Source organism: Centroberyx affinis, unplaced genomic scaffold (genome assembly GCF_046629955.1).
Source record: "Centroberyx affinis isolate AG114_WGS23_722 - 3 ecotype Tasmania unplaced genomic scaffold, CSIRO-AGI_Caff_v1 ptg002671l_1, whole genome shotgun sequence".
Lineage (NCBI taxonomy): Eukaryota > Metazoa > Chordata > Actinopteri > Beryciformes > Berycidae > Centroberyx > Centroberyx affinis.
Window position 1 is genome coordinate 41532 of NW_027280856.1, and position 25883 is coordinate 67414.

The 25883-nt window shown below is 44.4% G+C and overlaps 1 protein-coding gene across 2 annotated transcripts in view; it reads left to right on the plus strand.

The window, feature by feature from the left end:
• Positions 1–10420, plus strand: part of LOC139657346 (matrix metalloproteinase-16-like) — a 51918-nt gene extending 41498 nt beyond the window's left edge. For both annotated transcript variants that reach the window (XM_071535144.1, XM_071535142.1), the window contains exons 7-9: positions 4702–4852; positions 5565–5680; positions 10086–10420. In XM_071535144.1, coding sequence (XP_071391245.1) covers positions 4702–4852; positions 5565–5680; positions 10086–10420 — 602 coding nt within the window. The remainder of the gene's footprint in view (positions 1–4701; positions 4853–5564; positions 5681–10085) is intronic.
• Positions 10421–25883: the final 15463 nt, after the last annotated feature.

The following is a 25883-nucleotide window of genomic DNA, read 5'->3' on the forward strand; positions in this document are numbered from 1 at the left end:
GTTAGCATGCTCTCTCATAGAACTCCCTTGAGCTTATCTGGGTATGTGAGCTCAATGTAAATCTATGCAAGATTAAAGCAGTGTTTTTTTCCAGCCGAGGCTCACTTCGGCTCACTGGGGAAATCCACCTTAAATCCCCATTTTGACTTGAATTAATATTGTTATTATGATTAGGAGTAGTAGTAGTATGCTTTAGCTTTATTTTATAACAGTTGCTAGCAGGTCTGCAGCAGAATAAATCACTATCACTGCCACCAGTGCAGAAAGTGTTGCTTGATGACATCATGAGTTTCAGTTGTGACTCCCATATTTCTAGCTTTTTAAGTGATTTGCCTGCGTACCCAAATGTAGACTAAGCTAGCCAAGATCATAGAGATTTAAAGCTAATTATGTTTAAAGCTGGAAAACCACTTAAAAGAAACCGCAAATAAACATAGCAGTCTTGTAAACTCATATTTGCATACACTCCGGAGAGGAAGAGAGACAGAGAGCGGGTGTTGATTAAAGGAGAGATAGGTAAGCAATGAAACTCTGAGCCTTTTGGCATAAAAACTACAAATCTTCAAGACTCGCTCAAACCCATTTCAATTTTCAACACCAAACAATTCCTGGAAACGCAGCCTACTGGTCCCATGTGCACCGCAAGCTCTGGAAGTTTGATTTCTGTGCTTTTTTTTTTTTCCACCCCTTTCTCTTCCAGCGCTGGATAGAATTTAGCAACGGGATTGCACACAGATTTAGAAAATTCATACTAACAGAATGTCATTTTTCATCTGAATACGCATAGCTGATTTCCCAGAAGGCCTTATTCTGTCTGTCTCCATTTGGAACGAGAAATTAGTAGGAAACTCGGTCAGAAAACAGGAACGAGCAGAGGGCAGAGGAGGAGTCGGAGGTAAAAGCATTCTTGCTATGTGAAATCAATGCACAGATGGAGGCTTCACAGTCTAGTTTGTGCAGTCATGGCTGAGACACTGATAAGCTTAGTGCTGTAATGGCATCTCAAGTCAGTAGGGAGACTGATATACATTAGAGATAGAGTCAGCATGTGTTGTTCATTCCTACAGTGCAGCCTGGTGCCAATTTTCAGCACTACTTCCATGTCATTCCAAGCTATTGTCATCAGAATCAGAATTAACACACATGCATTAACACGAGCTGCATTATCCCAGCTCAGATGGCTGGGTCCATGGTGACAGTGTGCCGGAGACCTGCTACTGCCTAATTTTGAATTCTAACATTATTTAAAGCTGCACTAGGCAAGATTTATGTAAAAATACACCCGTCTTTGGGGCTACAACAGAGAAGTCCCATCCCCACTAACTGAGACACTGTAGATTCTCACTGTAGATTTGCCCAAATTAAATTTTGGTGTTGGGTCTGGTCACTGGCAGGAAATCTAGTTTACCGATGTCACATGAGGTGGGTACATGTGTTAGGTAATGAAGTCCTTCAAACTTTAAAAAAATTCAACCAGTTATTAAAGTGTGAAGCTGCCTAGTACGGCTTTAATTAGCACAATGAAACATAAACCCCACAGAGAATTAAATCTATTCATCATCGCCGAACTTTTAAAAATTACAACTCACTCTTTTTGCGCTTCTACCAGCATTCGGTTTGCCCCAGTGTGTATTGCGTCTGGTCTCAGGCACATCACGCACGAAGCAATATCTGTACCATCAGTGTGCTCTTTCCTCCGGGGAGGCAGAGCCAATCTAGAGCTGGATCCAATCAGCGCTTGATTCCATTTGTCCTTGATTGGTGCTTTTTGTGTCAGAGGACAGACAGAGCTGCTCGCTTCATTCACCCCACTGTTCCCCCGCAGGCCTGTCTGGGAGTGTGTTATGTTAGTTGGTGTGTGTGTGTGTGTGTGTGTGTGTGTGTCAGGGTTCCCACTAGTCATGGAATTTCTGGAATACCACGGAAATTTGAGAGCCGCTTTCCAGACAGTGAAAGTCCGGGAATGTGATTAAATGAATTTTTCAAATGGGGTACATATTCATTGCATTAGCTGTTGGTTTTCAGCCCAACTGTACTGGGAAGCAGACTCTGTACCCCACAGCATTAAAAATCCATTCGTCCACATGGCTGTGTGTGTTTGTGTGTGTGGCCCATGTGAGGAGGAGGAGGAGGAGGGGTCTCTGTTGGGAACCATCCCCTTCCTACATAACACTCTTCATACATTGTTGAGAGCAAGCAGGGGATTAGTCATTACACTGCAGCAGATGCCGGCACCTCCGCTACATCAAAGCAGCCCCTCAGAGCTCTGAAGATGAAGCTAGACAGGCCTATGCAACTTGACTCAAATAAAAAAAAGAAAAAAAAAAAGAAAAAGAAAGAAAGGAGAATCCCATTTCGTGTAGGATAGAGAGAGTGGTGCTGTCAGAGATCTCTTTTGAGGATGCTTTTTGCCGAATTGAGCCGAACTAATTCATTTTGGTGGGAGGGGAGGGTCGGCTAAGCCCGGGGTGGGGTGTGTTTATGTGTGTGTGTGTGTGTGTGTGTGTGTGTGTGACCCTGCTGAGTGGAGCACTGTAAGAGAAAGACAGAGGTGAAATGACAGGAATTTCCTTTCCAAGAAGAGGCCGCTGCCTTCCCAATTACAGTCAACCAACACCCTGTCCTACTGTTCCTCCCCCCCTCCTCTCTCTCCCTCCATCCATCCATCCATCCATCCATCTACCTACCTCCCCTCACCAGAGCCAAGTAATATAAATACTTCTTAAAGGTTTGTTTTATCTTACGTAAGTGCCAGATGGGTGGGATTTGCCAAATAAGCCACGTGAATTGAGTGCCAGAAAGCTCAGACAACCACAGGAGAGCATTTGAAAGTCGACTTGTCTTACATCTGATTTGTCGTGATGTACTTAACGCAGGTTAAAATAAACTCTTAAGAATTATTCGCAAAAACCGCTCGGCTCAGGTCTGTAACACTATCACCCCCCCAAAACTTTGTCTAATTAGCGAGCAAAAGTAGAAATTCGTCTTCAGCTTCTATGCACATGACTCACCGCTCAACGTACAGGCACATCAGAAACTCGGATCCTCCATATTCTGGCTTTGGGGCGAGAGCTGCTCGTGTTCACAGCTATCGATCGAGCTGTCCAAGAACATAAGAACAGCATTTGTGCATTCTGTGTTGGGGCTGATCTTCCATTTAAGTACTACATTGATTTTTGCAACAGCAGACAGAGAAGAGAACAAGGACACAGTGTCATAGACAAGAAGCGCCTCACACAGTTCAGCAGAGTTGCAGAGAGGAGGCGAGTGGATGGTTCTGGTTCAGTGTGTGGTTTGCAGACATTGCCATGCCTCCTATTGGCCACTAGGGGCAGTGAGTGAGTGAATGAATGGATATGTGAGTGAGTTATTTTTTGAATCCATGCGGCGCTTCGCATCAAAACGTAAAAATCCAACCTCGATGAAAAGCTGGTTAGATATGCATCAGTGTACCAGCGTGGTCCCTTTATCTTCTACTATTTCCCTCCATCTTTTCTTCTTGCGAAAGTCACACACACACACACACACACACACCACCCCTGCCTTTTCTTCTGTCTTCACTCTGATCCTTCCTTGTCAGCCTCACTCCTTGCCAACCTCCTCTTGTCTTCTCTCTCTTCGCTTCCATCTCTAACCCAACAGTAGTTTTCAACCTGAGGGATTTGGATCCCTGAGAGAGACGCAAAGTGATTGTTGTGAAACCTGAGATTATTGAAAGAGTGTGTAAAAAGATTCTGATTTACAAATATTATCATATTTATAACGGTTGTGATGAATGAATGTTTTCCCTGGCATGAAATAAAGAATATTTACAGCCTTTAGGCTATATTCCAATATAAACGTGTGTGTGTGTGTGTGTGTGTGTGTGTGTGTCATGAGTCAGCATCCCATCCCAGCTCTTTCACAAGCCAAAATATTTGATACCCAGCTCTACGTCTTTCCTCTATCTCTCTTCCTCTTTCATTCCCCCTCTTTCTATGTCTCTGCCCTATCTCCATCCCTTCCTCTTCCTCCCACAGTAATTTCCCCTCCTCTGTCCTTCTCCCTCTTATTCACTTTATTAATACGCCTCTCCTTCCCAACCCCCCACACTTCCTCCTGACCCACCCCAGACCTCCACCAGCGAGGAGGAAAACCACTTCCTGGGGTCGGAGGGGGTCAAAAACGTGCTGTTTAACCTAATTACTCGACAGGAAGGGGGGGAGGGCGGGGATAGAGAGAAAGGTGGAGAAAGGGAGAGACAGAGGAAACTAATGAAATGTAAAATGATTGAAACAAATCCATTGTGACTCTCCTCCCTTCAGTTTATACCAAAAATATTCTAACATCCAGGTCTGTGTGTGGCATTAAACCCTAAGCCTAGAAAAATCAAGAAAAGGGCTTAAATCTTGACACAAGTTTCATCTCATTTTAGCTGAACGGTTATTGGTTCAATCCCCAGTACTGAAAGTTCCCAAAGTAACTCTGGCAACTTAGGGCAAGGGCAACTTATCACGATGTCTGTGTCCTATTTTAAATGAAGGCAACATCAACACCAACAAGGCAACAGGTTATTGCTTGTCATTTGTTACAAAGCTTGGATCTGTCCTTGTAAATCTGCCCTTCTCTTTTCTGTGCGTCTCCTGGAGTCCCTGGTGTTAGTTGTCCTCCCTCTTCTAAATACTCCCCCCCCCCCCCTCCTCTCTCTTTCTTTGTGTCCAGGAAAGCAGTTCTGGGTGTTTAAGGACACCGTGCTGCAGTCGGGATACCCCCAGGACATCTCCCAGTTCGGCTACGGCATGCCGGCCCAGAGCATCGAGACCGCGGTCTGGTGGGAGGACGTGGCCAAGACCTACTTCTTTAAAGGGGACAGGTAGGTAGAACTGAAGGAGGGATACGGGCAAGAACCACACAGTATGTCCACATAAGATTTTAAACCTCAACGATTCTGTGTTTGCTTCCTGAAACGTCAAAAAGTTCCAGGTCCGTCAAAGCTGCAACTTTCTTTTTTGGATAGTCCTACAGGGGAATATGATGTTTCCAGACATTGTTGATTTTATCTACTCAATCACCAAACAAAAGCTTTGCACAACTATCAAGTCAACTCTCAACAACCTTACTCAAGTGTTCCTACCATATGGTGAAAGCTCTACAACTTTGCTAACACCATCCTTGAGTAGTTTGCCTTTTATGTCACACTTGTGTGGCCAAAAACAAACCAAGGAGGTTAAACAGTGAACTCTGACCCAAGCTGAGCTGATCTTGACCAAGGTGGTTTTTTAGGGTTGACTTACCCAGGTCGGCCCACGTATTTCCCAGGTCACTAGTGTGAAAGGGGTTTCAGTGTAAGTGTTCTTTGTACTTCATCTAGGGTTAGACTAGTTTGTCAGTTTGCCAATATATGGGGTTGATATCATCCTTTTATTAAACATTGAATATCGGCCAGTCAGTGTTGTCCACCTCTGATATGATGCAGTTTGACTGATTACATATTTGAAAATGAAAATGGTACATTCTTAAGATACTGGATATCAGCATAAAATACTGCTTTGTCATTCTTTGGTTTGTGCTTTGTCCCTGTCTAGGTACTGGCGGTACAATGAGGACATGAGAACTATGGACCCTGGCTATCCCAAGCCCATCACAGTGTGGAAGGGTGTGCCTGAATCGCCGCAGGGGGCCTTCGTCGACAAAGCCAATGGTATGATTTGTCCTGCCTAATACTCTCATTTGGCAGTAACAGTATGTACGATACGTATGCCAGGCGGTATTGATTTCATCTAGTCACTGGCACACACTGTTGGGTATGTATAACAGGGTAGCGCTGATTGAAATTTGCCCCAGTTATTGCGTTGTGTCTTTGTGGGTGGTAAGCTTTGATATATGCAACATCATGAGGACTAGATTGATAGGAAGGGGTTAAGCTGCTTGCATATTGCCAATGGAAGATGAAACAAGGTCAACTTGCCCAGAAATGCCAGCTCCATTTTTTTTTGTGTTGGTTTTTTTTTTGTTTTTGAAGTGTTTCACAAGCAAAATGTTCCATAATCAGTCCGTCCAGCTCCATGTGCCATAAGACCCAGTTGGAGCAGAGCTGTGGAAAGCAGAAAGGACAAGACCACCGCTGGGCGCTCATTCCGGTCTCAGCCAGTTGGCCCTCGCCGAGGGGGTGGGGAGGCGGGCGATATTACCTCTTGTCATGACTCGGAACAGCTCACCCCGCCGGCCAATCGGACGGCGCGAAGCGGGAGAGAAAAAAAAACGCTTTCCCCCCCCATTGGATGCGTTATGCCAGGTGGGCTCGGGGCCTGGTCTTGGCAGCGGCCCGGGTTGGAAAAAAGCGGGGCAGGTGGTGATGAACGCTCACGCCATCTGCGCCGCCGATCCTCTGCCAGAGCTGCAGCCGGGGCGTGTCTGCCGGTGAGGGCCAGGTGGACCGGGCGTGAGCCGGAGCGTGAAGGGTGGATTGATATCCCGGGGAACGATCGCGCGCGTGTGTGTGTGTGTGTGCGGGTGCCTATGTGTTCGCTGGCATTTATTTGGCTGACTGGCTGTGCGCGGAGACAGTGTGTCAAGCGGCGCGCCCATAACATTGACCCAGATAAGCAGGCATAATTGAGTATGCGGCTGCCGCTGACGACAGTGTGTGTGTGAGGCAACACGTTTCAGAGCAGGGACCCCGGGGCCACGCTGACCTGGCTCCAACCCACAATAGCTCGAACCTATTTCACCCCTTACCCCCCCCTTCCTCGCTTATTATTCATGCTCGTCACACTACTGTACGTCAGCGTCCCCATCTATCTGTTGCTTCGCCTGGGTCTCTCCGTCTCTTAGTGTCACCGGGTTTTAGTGCAGGAGAAAAGTCTGGGGCCGTTAACGGAATTGGAGAGAAAAAAACATTCCAGAGAGCATTTGTGTTTCCTCAGCTAATTACAATAGCCAGCTGTGCTCAAAACAAGGGTTTGAAGGGTGTGTGTAGATTGGCTCTGGTTTCATTGCCTTCACACCCACATGTTACTCAGAGGGTGCCGGTTGTGTTGCGAGGACCAAGTGGTGGATGTGGTCAAGAGACAGAGCAATAACCGATCACAGTTGACCGTCCGCCAGCTCCACTGTCGCCCCATAAAACAACCGTCAAGTCAGACTATTGCTATTTATGTGTCTCGTAAGCCCTATTGGAACTGGATTAGCTTCCCTGGGAGAAGTCCTGTAATGTCACTTTTATGTGCTGTGTGTTTAACTCCAGAGAACCATTCATACAAGCTGAAAGATCTCTGCGATTTCCCTAAAATTACTGTTCTAACTTAGATGTAAGATGTCATGATCTACTCTTCCACCAAAAAACGGAAAACCCTGTATTTTATCCAAACATGGCATACTGGATTAAAATTACGGATGTTCTCGGTCGTAATTACAATTACAGAACCTTCCTCGGTACAGCTAATCCAGTTCAAACAGGGCTATACTGTAGATCCGCATCCACACTCTCTGCCTCACACACTCGTACAGGAAGACACACACACACACACACACGAGGCCTACACAGACCCGTGCTTTATTCTGTCACATCTGTCAGCTCTCAACAAATTTTGGTTTCCATCTGAGCGCCCATCTCCTCCTCTTTTCCTTTGTGGAAGCCCTCACGCTGTTTTGGCCCCTCTCTCTCTCTCTCTCTCTCTCTCTCTCTCTCCCTCCTTTACAAGATGAATCTTTGAAAACCTTGTCCTGTGCTCCCTCGCTTCCCCACCAGAAACATCTCCACCTAACCAGTGATTTAAGAAGCCCCGGCCCTCCCTCCCCCCCTAGCCATCTCGCCATCCGACCGGAAATTTGGAGCATTTTCTTCCTCATTTTACCAAGAAGAGCGTGCATGAATAATAAACAGCGGGAAACAAAGAAAAAAAAGGGTGGGGGGGCGGTGAGAAAGAGGAGAGTCTGAGAATTCAGACAGACTGTCATGCTGAGGATAAGTCACAGCTTTACAGCACATATATAGCAACATACATATATATTTCCAGCAAGCATTTCACAGACAGCGACATGCAGAAGGTGGCCAAGTTTACCGCCAACCCAAAAAAGTACAAAAATTTCACGATTTGATATTATGGCATGGTAAAAATAGTGTTAAAGCGGCTTTGGAAACTGTTTTGAACCGATACCAGAAAGATATTTAAGTTTCACAAACAATGCAGGTGGCAGCTATGGACTATGGATGTCATGTTGGTGTTATATTTATAGAGGTTTTCAACGTTTATCTATTCAATATGTTTGCTGGGTTGGATGTGTGTGTTTGGGAGGGAGGGAAAGAACGACTTCCTTTATGTCTTAGTTTGTGATGTCGCTTTCGTTCCTCCATTCACGAAGACTGAGGAAGCGGTGTGACGCCGCCCTCATGTTTCCTCCAACAGGGGCCATCAAAATGAACACTTGATTGACACCGTATAAGTAGACTTATTAATTAGCGTGACACCAGGAGAGTTCGCCCACACGCTCCTATAAAAACCCCGGTCTCGACGTGAAAAAGCACCACAACACCTTTTTGTTTCTATATGACATATGTTGTGCCGTCGTGTGATATGAGCTGTGGGGTTTTGGCATCTGGTTGCGTGCGTTTTTCTCTTTTACGACCAGCTATAATTAGTCCTACGGGACAGAGGCATTTCACAAGCCGAAAACAATGGCTCAATGGCAAACCTGCAGAAAGTATTTTTGATATGGTTTCAAATATTTGAACACCTTGAGGCGCGCGTGATTTACCTTACCAGCAGGTGAGGGTCACTTCGCTTTCAATTCAGTCGACTTTTTTGCTGATGATAGCTATGGCAACTGTCCCATGTCAAAGGTTGTTCACTATTTTAATGAGGAATACCGTTTCCTCCCTGAATTGTTTGAATTGAAAGTGAACGGAACCCTGTTTGCCAGACATGTGGACAGCTTCAAACAAAGGCACAGCGCTTGCCAGGTCTTTTTTAAATGTTTTTCAAAATGTGTTGGAATATTATTTGGGTCAGATGTGCTTGGTGTGAATGAAGATTCAAACTGAATTTATTTATTTTGAAAAGTATATATGGTAAATGATGGACATTTGCTAAAACTATGCAGTAAAGCTTACCTTAATCATGGGCTGCTCATTCTTTCTTATTCTTTAATCTATTACTATGAGGCAGAGAGAGAAGCTGCGTTCGGGTTGGTTCACTCGTTCACTCGCTCATTAATCCCTATGGAGTGTTTGTCATATAGTGAACTTTCGGACTCTACATTAAAAAGCATTGCTTCAAAAAAAATGCGCCGGATATTTGTGTGATGCACCCGGACGCCTAGCATCTCATAAACAAACCAAGCACTCATGACAGTGGGTTGAAATGTAGGCTACTCAGGTAGAATCCATTTGAAGTTTTGAACATTAAATTACAAATTGTTGAAATTCTAATCATGTGCAAGTGTGGTGCTGTCTGCTAATGGTAGCAAGCTGTTTTGGTTTGGCAAACAGTAAGCTTGTGAGCTGACGTTAGCTAGCTCACAAGGTCATTCTTATGTTCCCAGGGTCCTATGTTCCCCAGATTTATATGGCACATAATGAGAACATGACAAAGGGTCCTATGTGCCCAAGGTCCTATGTTACCAGGGTCCTATGTTCCCCAGCTCTGTATAGCACATAATGGGAACCTGAAAAAGATGTTCCCCAGCTCTGTATTCGCTTAATATGGTTAGTTAGGGTTAGGGTTAGGGTTAGGGTTAGGGTTAAACATGGGACCCTGGGAACATAGGACCCTGGGAGAGCACATATGTAGAACTGGGGAACATAGGACCCTGGGAGAGCACATATGTAGAACTGGGGAACATAGGACCCTGGGAACATAGATACGCTCCCCTCACAAGCTAGCTCATCTTGATGACGACTCTTCTTTAGTAAGACACAATCGTATTGCATACTAGTGAATTATATAGTGAATCAAATTAACCGCTGAGAATTCAGACACTAGTACAAAATGGCGGACACACTATGTAGTGCACTATTTCTGGAACAGGTTTCGAACAAAGCTAAAGACAGCAGATAAGTAAACATGCACTTACTTGGATCTGTTCCCTCTGTTTCGTCCCCCCAGGCTTCACCTACTTCTACAAGGGGAAGGAGTACTGGAAGTTCAACAACCAGTTCCTGCGCGTGGAGCCGGGCTACCCGCGCTCCATCCTCAAGGACTTCATGGGCTGCGAGCTGACGCCCGTGGACCCCGAGCGCCCGCCGGCCGACGACGGCAACTCGGAGGTGGTGATCGAGCTGGACAACGAGGCCAACACGGTGAAGGCCATCGCCATCGTCATCCCCTGCGTGCTGGCGCTGTGCCTGCTGGTGCTGGTCTACACCGTGGTGCAGTTCAAGAGGAAGGGGACGCCGCGCCACATACTGTACTGCAAACGCTCCATGCAGGAATGGGTCTGAGGGGGGGGGTGGGGTGGGGTGGTGAAGGGAAAGAGACGGGGAGGGGAGGGGGAAGAGAGACTACACGCGTTAGGGTTTGAAAACGGGACGTCAGCCCCCCCACCCCCACCCCACCTCCCCCTCCCCCGCTTTCAGGGAGGACGAAGCGGCACGGCGGACTTTGGACATCTGTAGGGCGGGAAACAAAAAAAAAAACAAAAAAAAAAAAAACGCGGCCACGCCTCCCCCAACCCCCCCCTCCCGCCTCCCTCTGATCCTTTTCGCCGAGACCCCGCGGAAACAGCCGGACGGGCCCGTCGGCGGCCCCTCATACATAAGACATGATCCCCGGGGACTTTTAAGTTGACTCCGCTAACCCCCCCCCCCCCCCCCAAGCCTTTTTAACTAACAGGGGAGCAGAGGGAGTCGACCGTTTGAGGGGGATCTTCGCCTAAACGACCTTCAGTCCCAGTCGAAAACGAGGAGACATCACTTTGTATCGCAGACATTTTGGTTCCTATCCCCTCCCTCCCCTCTCTCTCCCTCTTTGCCCAACTGCTCTTAATCGGAGGGAAGACTTTCAGGGGGACACAAACTCTTCCCGCGGTGCACTGCATTGTCGTCCGTCATATCAGGTTGTAGAAAAACAACAAAGTCGGTTTGTTCTTTTATATTTTCTGATCTCGGCGCCCTCCCCCCCAAACCTTGCGCTCAAAAAAAATAAACAATCCCAGATAAACAGGAGTTAACCACCTTACCAATCTCCTCTCCCCTTTTCTTTGCTTGTTTTTTTTCCCTTTGGTTCATTTCTAATTTATTTTTTTGGAGAAAGGAGGTCCTTACCGTTCCCTTTAACACACGCCTGAAGAAGAGAACAACCCAAACCAAATAAAATGACTTTCTCTCCAAAGAGGATCACAGTTTTTTGTTTTTTTTTATTTGATTTTATTTTTGTATTTTCGCTCACTTTTTTGTCTTCAGTTTTTCTTTCCTTCCCTTCTCTGGATCCTTTTCCAGTGATAAAGAGTCGGGGAGCTCTCTGACTGTTGTGGCAGTCTGTCTGAGACACAGGGGCCAAATTATTCTGCAATATTTTAACTCGCCTTAATTATAGATCATACTCTACTTGTGCTTGGTTTTGCTGTTGCTGTTGTTTTGGTTCTTTTTTTTAATTTGTATACTGCTTTTGTTTTTGTTTGTTTATTAAAAGAAGCCAACAAGCTTCTCATGATTGGTATTTCTGGATTTACTACATTACCCAGAATTCTCGGCACTGGTTTGCCGAGCCAATCGGGACAGAATATAGAGTCAGCCTGTATTGAGAGTAATGTATTGTATTGTAAAAGATGTTCAGTCAGAATGGGTAGAAGGTTCTGGAGAAAAGCCACTATTTTTGTGTGTTTAAGATATTTGTTACTGTCAAACTTGCTTTTATCATTTCCATAGGACAGAAGTCAGGCTAGTGAAGAGCTTGAGAGTCTTGTTATTGGATTTGTTCATTGTTATTTACTTGTCCTTGGCCCATATTCCCCTTAGTTTGAACAATAGTTAGCGTGCATCCAAAATGGTCATTCTGTATGGTGTTTGTGAATGGACAGACCATTTCAAAAAAAAAGAAAAAAATCCTCTTGACTGCCTTGTTTGAGAGAGCTCAGCGAAGTCACAGACGCCTACAGTTCCCAGAATGCTCTTGTCTCCCGACCCGAGGAACCCATTAAGCGAGACACCAAGTCAAGATCAGTGCCTGTGTCAAAAAAGTGCATGCAAGCGTTTACATCCAGCTGGTTCTGCTCAAACGTGGCTTTGGTCCCTTCAAAAAAGACCTGAGGAGGAACTTTCTCAAACTGTTGAAAATAACTGTGTCTTCTTTTATTTTTGTACATTTCAGTGTACCCCTCCACCCCCCCCCCACCTCCAGGTACAGTGAAATCCAAGAAAAAAAAAACAACAACTCTTTGAAACCTTAAAAGATTCAAGTGGTACATTTGGGATATCTCGGCTGCTTGAAGCTGAGCTGGAATTTAGGTTGTTATTATATCTTATTGGTGATTTGCAATTCAAATTGGCTTGAAAAACAAAAAGCAAACAAAGAAAAAACAAAAAAGTTTGGTCACCGAATCCAACTGCTAGCGAACATGTAGTGTCCTCGCTTTGAATGTGTGTCTGTTTTCATGATCGCATACTGGTTTTTCTTTCTTTCCTGTTTTCTGGTAAAAAACAAATTGGACATCTCACAATGACTTCTTTGTGTAAGACTTTGGGACAACGGAGAAACGTGTCCTGACAGAATGAATAAATTGATCAGTATATGATTAAGAGCTGCCTTCAAACTCTTTGCTCATATTTTCTTACTGACGCATGTGTGTGTTCAATGCAGGTCTACGCCTTTTGTACATATGTGTTCCCTGACACCTATTTTGCTCTGTGCTTAATTACGTTTTTCGCGAGCTTTTGGTCTTTCGCATTCACTAACAGTTCTCACAGTTAAAATCTACTAGAGCTAGGATGGACCCAGCGTTCACTGCTCCTAACAAATGTTCCTTAGCATCTAGAGCAAACAGTCTGCAGAGGGCCAACATAAATAAGGACATCAAGTCAAACCGCACTGAACTCTGAACTCTGAACTCCGCAGATTCACCCCATCCAGCAGCAGGGAAGAAAAATAAAAACGTAACATTTGATTCAGAGAAAACTGTATACGTGTTGATCTGGGGGAATACCAGGACTGAGCGCTCAGCAGTCTCCTGGTATTGTGTGTCGCTGTATTTTTGGGTGGCTTGATAAAAATCAGGGCTTTAGATGTACGATCCCAGAGGAGCGGCGCTGGCATTTATTGCAGATTGAATGTGAAACAGGAGCCGTCTACGGCCAGCGAGTGTTTATTCTAGCTTCGCCGGGACACACTTGACATACAGTTACTGACAAACGAAGAGGGTGAGGTCAAGCCGGTTTACTGACTGCGGTCGCTGAGTGTGTGTGTGTGTGTGTGCGCATATCTGTGAGACAAAATGACATTCTTAGCGATAACACTTCATCATCTCCGGTCGCAGGACTGTTCAATATTGAAATTGCCTCTCTGCTTTTAGACAAAGGCGTTATAAGCGCTGCTATGTTTAGACGCTTGCTTTTTCCTAAGGCTTTCTCATTGTCTGCTGCCTCTCCACCCCTGTAAATACAGACTGTGTATATGTGTGTGTGTGTGTGTCCCTGCATGAACTATTTACTGAGCGCATTTGTGTTCTCCCTCACACGTGTATCTGCGTGCGTGTGTGTGTGGATGTGTACTCGCGCCAGCACGCACCGAGCAGAGTGCAGTCTGGGTATTTTACAGCTAATAAGTCAGCCCGCAAACCCCCTGTTGCTGTGTCTGCCTGCCTCTCGCTCTCTGTCTGGCCTATAGCAAGCGAATCTCTTTCTGCATCTTGATCGTAGTGCGTGTGCGACGCTTGCCGGAGTGTGTGTGTGCGCGACTGAGTGTGTGTGTGTGTGTGTGTGTGTGTGTCAGCCTCAAAACTGGAGCCTGAACAAACCCCGCGGGCCCAGTAGACGCTCCGACTGCCAGGCTAAAACATTGGTGCTAAACTGACCTACACTGGCCAGGGTTGTTTTTCTACGGTGCTATTTTCGTCAGCCACCCTCCTCCTCCTCCTCCACCTCCACCTCCTCCTCCTGTCATTGGCTTAAAACGTGAGTGATTACAACGGGAACGGGAGTAATACATTTTCATTTAACCCGAGTCGTTACGGCGCGCCACTTAATGGGCCCTCTCAGGGTAAGGGCCATATATCCCACCAGTGGTTATTAGCGCGGCACAGCGGAGCTCTTGAAAGGGGCTCGTTGAAGGTCGGCAGGAGTCAAGCTGTTGCCTCGACCCGGACGAAAAAGGTTAAAAACATAGAACGGAGAGTCAGAGAGAGATGAATATCTGTTTACTTGTGCTGTGTTTTGTAGCGGGGAGCCCAGCGGATCATCGATATTCAGAGATAACATTGAGATAGAGATCGAGAAGCATTGCTGCCCAACTTCTTCCCTTGCCGCTTTCATTGTCCTAACTCTTCTGTCCCACTGATGAGACCAGAGGTGGGGACTCGAGTCAGATGACTTGGACTCAAGTCAGACTCAAGTCTGAAGTTTGAATTGCTTGAGACCTGACTTGATGCATGAAGAGAAGACTTGAGACTTGACTTGACTTGGGCTCTGGTGACTTGAAAAGGTTTCTAAAGTCTTGACTTGAGAGCTTGTGTTTGTGTAAATTACTTAGATTGAAAGTGATGAGATTTGTTCCAGCAGACGACTGAATTTAAATTCTGTTTTCTGAATTTGTATGGAATGATTGAATTTATTGAAGTTGAAACTGATTATAGCAATTAAACTCATGATGCTCTTACCAAGTTTTTATCCTATTAAAACCATATTGCATTGAAAAGTCCTAGATATTTAGTTTTCATTAAGACTTGACATTAATGACATGAACTTGACTTGGCAATCTACATTTAGACTTGAGACTTGATGTGAGACTTGTGCTCAAGACTTGGAACTTGACTTGAGACTCGAGCAGTTGACTTGGTCACACCTCTGGATGAAACCCATAAAAAAAACATGTAAACTGCGTCGATTCCTTTTTATACCATTTTTGTTTTCCATCGAATGTCTCTCAGCATCGCTCTTCTGTCGCAGTCTGTCTTTGGGAGAGCCGCTCTGTCGATCAATAAACACATTTGAAAAGATGTTTCCCGTGCATCCTGTCTTGTTCGTGTCCTTGTTCATGCGTGCGCGGACCCTAACCCGTCGCCATTCCCCATAGGCGCACAGCGGAAGCTCGCTCAGTCGTGGCATGACAGGTTGGCAAAACAAAAAGTTACTGACGATCCAGGGACACTGGATTACTTTCTTTTTTTCTATACATCTCTACAGGTGTTTCAATTTGAGTTTTTGTCAGTTTTCTCCCCCCACATTTTTCATACTCTCAGTTTGATCATATGTCAACCTTTCGTACCATTCCTCCCATACCCATTCAGAGATCCTCTATCGCACCCTCAAAGAGATGAAAAGGGAGCGGCGGCGTAATTTTTTTTTTGTGTAGAATAGAGAAATAGAATAGTTGCTGTCGCCACGTACGGTGTGACAGATGAAAGCCATCTTCCAATCTCCCTCAGGTCCATTCAGAGGCTGAGAGCCTTTCTCCCTGTGCCATAGAATAGGCCATCTTCATATTTCTGCAGCCATAAACCAGCCTCTTGTAAGGACAGAAGAATTCAGAGAGAGAGAGTGGGGGGGGCGGTAGAACACTAAAGTTTCTACCACAGCACCGTGTGGAATGGTATTGAATCAATGAATCAATGGAAACTCTCTGGTGTAAGACACTAGGCTGTACGTCCACAAATAAATACCTTTTCTTACGTCTGCTGGCTTTGAAGGAGGTGCCAAGAACGAACGTGCTCAAAATCTGTTTCCACTTTCTATCATTGCCATCATAGGTTCCAATTGTTTTTTCAGCAGCGGAGCTTAGAACAATACCTACATTAGAGATCTGCATGTGTCCCACAAAAAGTTCTTGGGGTCATGATTTTTGAGCACTGCGATTGACCTCGATTGGTGTCCGAACTCCACCCAGCCGGCAAAACTTTGCTGTACAAAACGAACCGAACCAGTAGCGGAAACGTATTGGTGAGGGTCTACATGCGGTCTGGTGGGTACAAAGGTTTGCGGGTGCGGGCAGCAAATAGTGCGGGTGCAGCAGAAAATGAAGCAGGTGCAGGGGTGCAGACCTCTAACCTACATACATATGAAAACATACCCAGGGCATATTGTACATTCCAGAGAGGCCAAAGATCTAAGGTTGGTGAGTCCAGCTTTCTTTGGACGAAGTGCTCAGAGACAGTTTGGATTTTGCTCTTAAGTTTTGATCCGTCACTTCATTTGTGCAGAGGAGCTTTCCATACCCGCCACCAGAAATTAATTTGGGCAAATATGGCGAATCCACAGAGTTTCAATTAGTGGGGATGGGACGCTCTTCCCATCCCCTCGCTCGTTTTTATCCTGATAAGATTACATACTTGCCTCGTGCAGTTTAAAAAAGGTCACATTTTTATGAGTTCTGCATGTAAAACCCTTAAGTTATAATTTACTAGAACTAGGTTGGAACCAGCGTTCATTGCTCCTAACAAATGTTCCTTAGCATCTAGAGCAAACAGTTTGCAGACAGAGGGCCAACATAAATAAGGACATCAAGTCAAACCACACTGAACTCTGAACTCCACAGATTCACCCCATCTAGCAGCAGGGAAGAAAAATAAAATGTAACATTTGATTCAGAGAAAACTGTATCTGGGGGAATACCAGGACTGAGCGCTCAGCAGTGTTTCGCTGTATTTTTGGATGCTATTGAATGAATGAATCAATGAAAACTCTTTACATCCACAAAGAAATACCTATTCCAGCGTCTGCTGGCTTTGAACGAGGCGCTCCGAACAGACGCGCTCGAAATCTGTTTCCAATTTCTATCATTTCCATCATTGGTTCCAAATGGTTTTTCGGCAGCGGTGCACCTACTCGCTGAAATGTGCTTAGAACAACACCTACACGCATATGAAAACATACCCAGGGCATATTGTACATTCCAGAGAGGCAAATGAGACACATTATGCTTTTGTTGAAAGTATTTCTGCACTGTTGTGATTGTATTAGTTTTTTTTCCCTCCTAATTGCTGACACTTTGTTTAGCCTTCCCGCCATGTGTTGACTGAGCTCTTGCTATGTTTCCGATACTCCAGCTGTCTCTGGCTGCGCTATCGAGTGTATCGTGTTCAGATCATTAGCTTCGGTGGTATGGGGTTGATATATCGAGAGGGGAAGGCATGGTGGTGTAACAGAGCAGACCTCAATAGATTAAGGAAATAGTGCTTTACTTTCACTTGCTCCCTGCTGCAGCCATTTGGTATCCCTCCTGGTAAGCATTTGGTTTAATTGTATTGGGAGCACAAGTTAGAGCAACCTTAGGATCTTATGAGCTTCTCACAAAGTAGATTCTGGGTAATATACATTGAAATACACTGATTAGGTGAATCCAGAGCTAAGATCCCTTACTGATTTCACACCCAAGCTGCATTAGACAACATTGCACATTGGCGGCCCCAAGTGGCACCGAGAGGTAACTGTTTGAATTTGGAGGACCACTACCCAGAAATAATCTAATGTGACGTACGACGAAGGGAAGAGGCCAGGTTAAAGAAGGATTTTTAGGGTGAGACATGGGTTGAGGTGCAACCCAAAGTTAGGAACGTCCAGATATTTTGTAGACTCTTTAAGTTGGTGCTACACTCTAACGCTCCATTTAGCACTGCATTTGTACAGTTCTTGAAATGACACAATCCAGCCGTTCAATAGTTAATGAGAGTTGCAGAACTTACTCATGTTATCAAGCCGTGCACATCCACTGTACAAGCTGCGAGTCCCCACGGGCCTATGTTTTTCTGTTCTCCTGCACGGGTCAGAAGTTCACGTTCTGTAGGGGTCATCCTGAGAAAACAAGCCTCATGAGGTTCCTTGTTCTTCATCATATGTCAAGCTCCGGTCTCAGGTGGCCTCTGCAGCCATGAAACAGTAGAGAGGCTTCACAGAAGACCTTTCTCCGCCCTGCTTTGAAACGGCTTTGAAATGGAATTTGGGGTTACGGTGAGGAAGGCGCTTCAAATATCGGGTCAGAACCAGATGAAAAACCCTGTATCTGTATCAACTTTTCAGGAACTTAGAAAAACAGCTTTGATCTTAGCTTGACCACCATGCATTTTTGAGTTTATCCAATGGGTTTTGAAGGGTTTCATGAGCCCAAGAGGTCAGACAACTTTCTCAGCCCCATAAAGGAGGAACTTCAGCTGAATTTAAAACATGAAAATCACCAAGGATCACCAGGAGTAGCGAGATTGAGGTTGCACCTAATAATTTATGCTGTATCTTTGTTGCAGAGTCAGGTCGATTAAACTGCTACTCCACATACATAGGTTAACGGTAAAGAACAACAACAAAAAATGAAACTTTACAACCATTGCTGGAAAATCAGCATGCTCTGTCACCATTACATCACCGTGACAACGACTGATTTTTTCAGGTGGGATACATGCACATTAGTTAACTTAAGACCGGTAATGGTTTTTAAAGGTTGATACCAATATTTCTGGATTGAAGCTGCCAATTGTTGATATTTTGTGCTGTTTAATAATTTAAAAATTTGAGGCAAATTTCAAACAAAACGTTTTGTGCAGTAAGGGAGGAACTTCTGTCATATCAGTGGTGGACGACGCTGATTGGCCGATTTCCAGTACCGGCCCCATATACATACAGTTTGTCTAACCCTAATATTGTTATTAGGAAGCAGCACAGCGTTTAAAGTCACCACACTGTCAGCGGTAGAAGCTGTAGAGAAGGTCACACCAGTGGTTTCAGCGGCTCCTGCAGATAGCATCTCTGTATTGTGTGCCAGGCCGCAGTCCCAGATGACTTGTAGTCCGTGGATTTACCCTCCACTGTCCTCTATCCCTCTCTGGGACTCTCATTAGCGAAGCAAACACATTATCCACGGTGACTTCCATATAGACAGCAGGAAGGAGGAGACGGAGACCAGGAAGTAATGATCCGCAGTGTCCAGGTAAAATTAGCTCCATTAATCACACCATTGATTGGTCAGCTGCATCCGTCCCAGAATGCAATGCTCTACTCCTTGGATGTCCCCCCCCTACTCTCTCTCTCTTTCACAAGAAGCGGTTATGAACTCAATACTCTGGGGACTGGCACAGTTCCATGGTTAAGTATAAATGATATGTTTTGAACGAGGAGGAATAGTCTTTGTTGAAACGTCTTTGTTTATCCGGAGGGCCTTTTCTCACAGTGTTTGTGTTTTTCAATCTCTAGGAGGAGCAATCAATACCTGTCTCCTTTCAGATTAAGAGGAATTGGTCTTAAAAACTTTCTGCCGTGCTCCTTCAAAGTGGTCCGAGCGAGGAAAGGCTTAACGGCGATTTGTCCCAAAACTTTTAACTCTCGCTACCTCTCTACCTCTGTTCTCTCTTCCTCCTCCCGTAATAGAGTTTCTACCTGCTTCTTGACCCAGACATTATAAACTGTTTTCATTCTGAGCGGCTGGATTCTACTAGGGGAGTGAGAGAGCTTTCTCTTTGATTGATGTCCACCTTTCAGAAAGATGTATGAGATTTTCAAATGGAGAGGCTTGGGAGGCCATTACTATGCATCAACCATCAAAAGAAAATACCTGCAAACTCAAGAACCCCATTGCTATCTGCCAGACCAACTGAGACTGTGGCCTTTTTTACTACACAAAGACAACAAATGGCGATAAATACAACACCATTCATACTACGCGGAAAACTGCTACTTGGATGTAAACACTATGCCAGACTATGAAAACGCCAACTTAAAAAAGTGTGTTTTCACCTGCTTTTTAAAGCTATTTACAGAGGCAGCCTGAAAAATCTGAAGTGGGAGTTCTCCAAAGCAACAGCCTCTCCATTTTTCTTGCACTTTACAGTAGAAATGTTAAGCAAACCAGCGTTTGATGATCACAAACTTCAACCTGGAACACTTTCCTTCAGGCGTTCTGATACGTACCTCTCCAAACAGCTTGTGCAGCTTAAAGATGAATGAGTCTTCCATGTAAACAACATGGTTTTGTTTACATTCGTCATTTCACTCGTACAGACATAGAGTATGTTAGACCCCAGTGACTATGCCGAATCAATTTTTTACCTTCAAAGGCGTTCGGAAAGTCTAACTTTACTTTTCTCCACCGATCAAAAGCTTCTCCAGTATTAATACCACGTCTCCTTTCATCCACGAGTTTTCTCCACTCAACATTACGATCAGGTTTTTGTGTCTTTGCTCACCCAAACTCAGTTGTGTCTCTTTCTTCTGCTGACATGGATACTGAATGAGCAGAGAGGAAAAACAACCTGGAACTCTCCCTCTACACTCATTATTGTGTGTTACATCTCTTCCTCCAGCTACATGGTAAGTGTTTTTGCTGTTGTTCGGGGACCAACTTTGCTCACTAGCGCTACTAGTGGCCAGAAACTCTAACGGTCATCTTTAATTCAAATGTTTTGTGGCGATACGATTGCACTGTGAATCCAAAAGTCCAATATTTACTTCACTATCGCCTATATTTTCATGCTTTGGTCATGACATGGAGACGGACTTCAAATGTTTCTTTTGATACATTTCCCATTGAATTGTGAAGTAGTTACTGGTCAGATTGAGGGTGTTTTGTTTGGGTTGTTTGCAGGTTTTCACCAGTGATTCAGAGCAGGCAGCCTGGCACCAGCAGGGCCAGTTTTAAACCGAGCGCAAACTCCACCTAAGCTAGTACATCACCGCCCGACCTGGAGCCCCGAAACAAGTGCACCTTAAGATCCTCTTTTCATTATCAGCCGCTTTCTCTTCTCTCTTCTTCTCAGCAGACCGTGAGAAAATGGACAGCTAAAATGGGATTTCCCTCACTGCGTTTTACCCTTGCATGACGTCTTTGAACCTGACCAGGAAGCAATATTTCTGGGTTTCAGACACACAAACTATTCTGGGAGAAGGTTAGGTAAAAACAAAAAGGTGGTTCCTCAGGATTGTCACTTCAGTAAACCCCAAAGTATGGGCCAAGTGCCTGCATTAAATACCATGAATCAACAAAACTTCCTAGTTCCTGACCGATGACTGACAAGATATTTGGTCAGTGTCGTAAATTATTAGATGTGGGTCACCAAACTATCAGCTTAGAGGGAACATTGGTCCTGATCACTCCCATGCATGTCACAGAAATGGTGAAAATATCAACCCTGGAACATTTATTTTGGGTTTCTGTGCATGTCTTTGTCATTCAGTACAGTGTCCAGCATGTTATTTGACAGTAACTAACCGGTGGAAGACATGGGACGGTTTATTTTTGCTAGGGTCGGATTTCGCAGCTTACGTTGACAATGATAAAGTTTTAGAAGAGGGAGACATAGGATACCGTCTCTTCTTGTTGAACTCAATACCATTTTTGAGGAGCTCAGCAAACAAATGTGCTAAATCAACATGCCCCAGACATTTTCCCAGTTTTTTTTTTTCCTTTGCGGTGATTATTTTCAGTCGGCGGAGCTCAGGAAATGTTACGCATTTCAAAAAGTCCAGAGCGGCCGGCTGCGCGGCTACCTGCTGGCAGCCGGACTGATTTACTTTCCCTCGCTTTGTCTCGAGCCTGGATGTGGAGATAACGTGACGGGCATGCCCCCGACTTTATTTCGGTCCGGCAGACGTGACGGCCCCCCCCGCCCACCCCCCCCCCCCCCCCCGTTCGCTCCCACAGACGAACTTGTTTTCTGTGCACAGCGGCGCTCTAATTAAATCTCGAGCAATTTGGATAAGAGCTACGGGATTTGATTCTCCTCAGTCGATCAGCGAGAATGACAAATCAGCATTATCTAAACCATTCAAAGTCAAACAAAAACATTTCACTTCATAAACAGACTTCGAAGGGGATCGAGTCCCGCTGGAATATGAGAAGAAAAGGAAGCGAGAGGGTTGAAGCGAGACGACAGCGGACTACATGAAGCGAATGATAGAGGGCTGGAGAGACTGGCTGTTTACAGAGGAAATGTGGGCATCGGCCCTGTAAAGCAAAGTGCAAGTTATATACTGTATACATGCTGCATCTTCACAATGGAACTGGCTGAGGGCGCTGGAGGACACAGCAGTGTGGCACTCTGCTTACAGGATGTATGGCCAGTGGCCTCCATAGCCTGAAATATGTGTGTGTGTGTGTGTGTGTGTGTCTGTGTTATATGTTTGTACATGCATGTATTCAGTATGACTCATGAGTGAGTATTTCATAACTGGGTCAGACACACAGACAGCAGGTTTCTCATGGCCTTCAGGCTGTATGTGTATATATATAGATATATATATATGTATGATTTATGGCCCAGAGCTTCTGAACCAGGTCAGTCCACAGACAGCAGATCAACCCATATTATCAACACCAACACACACAAACACACTGCAGAGCTTTGAGGGTTGCATGATGTACGCTGTATAAACACGCTGGGAAAACATGTCAGTATTTATAACAGATTTTTTGAGTTGGACCCTTCAGATGAAGAACTTCGTCCATTTTCAAATATTTTGAGCAGATAATGTACTTGCATAGTCCAATCCAAGTCTATTGGAGTGTGAGTGATCCAAACCCCTCAAAGTATACCACCTCTATTGCCTTTACAGTAACTATGAATGTAAACTGTAGAGCCTTTAGATAATGAGATTTTTTTAAAATAATTTTCCGAAGACCTAAAACAGATGATTATATTTGTATGGTTCTTGGTCCGAAGGCTTCAACTAATTCGGTATCCAAAGGCATTGCCAGCAAATGTTTCACAATGAGAGAACAACGAGAAACTGAATAAAAAATGTTGCAGGATTTTCACCCTGATGTTATTAGTCATAACGAAACTGCATTTTGAGAGCATTTTGCTTCCTTATTGTGATGTATTTCCTGTTGAAACAGGATGTTGGGGCGGGACATAACACACAGACGGATCATTCAAAAGTGTAAACCAATCGGATATCAGGGAGAGAAAGGCAGTTCTATTTGATGGGAGGGGTGGATTGGTGAGATTGTTATTGGTTGGAATTTTCATGTTGGCTCCTGGTACACGATGATGTCACCACTAAAGATTTTTGGTTTTCCAGGAAGTAAATGTAATGTGATTTTGATATAAAAATACAAGAAAATATATATTTTTTGGCACATTTTTTGGAAAAAGTGATTTTTCATTTCAGTGTGACTTTAAAGTATCTGGTCTAAATCTTGATTTTTTTGGGATGTTCTGGTGACTCAAAGTACATTCCACATACTTACAACACTGTGGGTTTCTAATCCAGCGCTAACACTTTGTCTTGTGTCATACTCTCGCTCTCTTTCTCACATAGCAGAAATGACATCGAAATAATCTTGATTTTGACCTTTTTTTAGCCTCCTTTTAGGCTATTTCACACCAATTTCGAAAATGGGGGGTGAAAATGATCTCTAGTTATATATGATGAGGCCTTCTCCGAGAACACTGATCTAGTCTAGAAGCCGTCAAGCACCTTAAACTGAGCAAGAGAGCTTGTTTTTCCAGCCTAACGCAGGCTGACATATACAGGACTGTGCACTCCAAAAGAGATATGTATCGCAGAGGAGGGAGTTACAGAGCGTCCACTGTATGCTGGCTGCAACTCCAGTCGGTGTGTGTCTGTGTGTGTGTGTGTGTGTGTGTGCAAACAAAGGCGCATTTACTGCATGCTTTTGCACCGGAAAGCGGAGTGTGTCCGTCCAGTCTTGTGCGTTCGATAGCGGTTTGCGTCCAGTTGCTGGGCGGAAGCACTTAACAGGAAAGTAGAGTCACAAGCGGCCTTGTTCCTTTCACTGTACACATCATGCAAAATACATGGGGTGCTATTCTGACGTTGGGGGGAGATGACACACGAAAATGTCTATTTACAGTAGACGCCGGGGCCGGGGAGATGTGTGTGTATTTTTAGTAAGCGGTGAGTAGCCGCTGCTCTCCGACAGAGTTACTTAGCAAAACCCCTGTGGGCTCGGACTATCTATCCCTTTTTACAGGGAAGTCATTATGGAAGTGGATTATACACGACAGCGGAATCTCATTTCCAAACCTCTCGGGAAGCGAGGCTGAAACGTTTTGGATTAAAACACGAAGCTTTACTCCCAAGTACGAAACATAAATTTGCACTCAATCCGAAAAAACGCTCCGCGACGGTTGAGTTTTTTTTTTCCACCCGGAGACTCTGGCGTTTATCAATAAATGAGATGGATTTCTCGAGTGTGGCGCTCCACAGGCTCGCCGAACCTCGGGACCGGAAGCTAAATCTTCTGACCTTACGCCGTGTTTGCTTTGACAACCGGCGGCATCGCGGATTCCGACCGGATTTAATCGCTCCCCTAATCCCGCGGCACACAGACACTTTGACCCTCTGAATTTATGAGATGATTATCCCGACCGTCTGATTTCACCGTTTCTTGTGTGCTTGGGACTCAAGAGTTCTAAGATGTGAAGAAAGCGGATTACAAGCAGTGTATTCAAACACAATTTTAAAAGTGTTAAGAAGATATTCAGGGCAAATATCAGGCAAACACTGGACTTCGGATATTGGATATAAAATGTTAACTCTTCAGGAACTTAAGAAAAACTGCCTTTTTTATCTTGATGACTATGGATTTTTGAGTTTACCCAATGGGGTTTTGAGAGGGTTTGATCAGCCCAAGGGTGGTAGAATCTTCTCCACTCATAGCATGTAATCCTTCAATTGACCTAAATCACCAAAACTGGAAGGATGAGATTTCTCGTGACAACAGCAAAAAGTAGGTTTAGGGTTAGGGCTTTTCCTGAAACACCTTTTAGAAGTTTCTGGTCCTTGAGAACATCTAGAGTCCATACGATCCTCATCATGCCAGGTTTTAATAAAAAGTTGCTGACTTCCCCTCAGGAAGTCTTTAATCTCCACAACCATATTTGGAATGAAGATGACATTTTCCCATGAGTCATTCATTGAACTTCTGCCTCGCTCTCATCTTCATCTATACAGGCCAAGGGAATTGGTTTTGAAAGGTCTACTTTGGAAATAAAAACCTCATTGTCATCGCACCGTTTAATGCTCGTCTTGCTCAATAGACTGTCATACAATACGTGTGTCTGGTTTTGTGCTGACCATTGGGGATTTGTAAGTTTATTGTAGTTTGTAGTTTATTGAGTCATTATGTAAGCTAAACCTTCTTTGGTTATTCTGCTGGAGCATTTATTATACTTATTCCAGAAGTTTTGGAGGTTTGTTTTGAAGGTTGGTTTTTATGCTTGGAAGTGGTGACCAAAAGTGTTTTTTTCACTCTAGCTGGCCTGTCACTACTCTGTCTCAACTACAAAACCTGCTAGAAACAGTCTGAACATGTGGATTTTGTATATTTTGGGGATTTTAAGGAACTTTTGGTCAACTATCAACGGTCAACTATGATTAAAGTATGGAAGTCCTATTTCTGCCAGCTGTTACAAAAAATCCAGCACATAACTTTTTTCTTCATAAAGTGATTTTTTTCTCAATATTATGACTTAGTATCTCATAATTATGAGAAACTTGTTCATAATTATGTGGTATTATGAGAAAGTTTCTCATAAAAAAATTCTCACTTGATAATGAAAAAAAAAGTTATGCGCTGGATTTTCTTTCAACAGGTGGCAGAAATGGGTTTCCATAGGAAAGCACTTCAATGTGGTAGAAAGAAAGGTATAGTCACTAGTTTAAGTAATTCAGTAGTAAAGCACACAAACCATCAGTACAAAATATAGAGTAAATAAAATATTACTCTCTATTAAGTCAATATTTATTCTACATCACCAGCATATTTCAGCAGTATGCCTTCTAAAGGGTGTCATGACCATGACCCTGA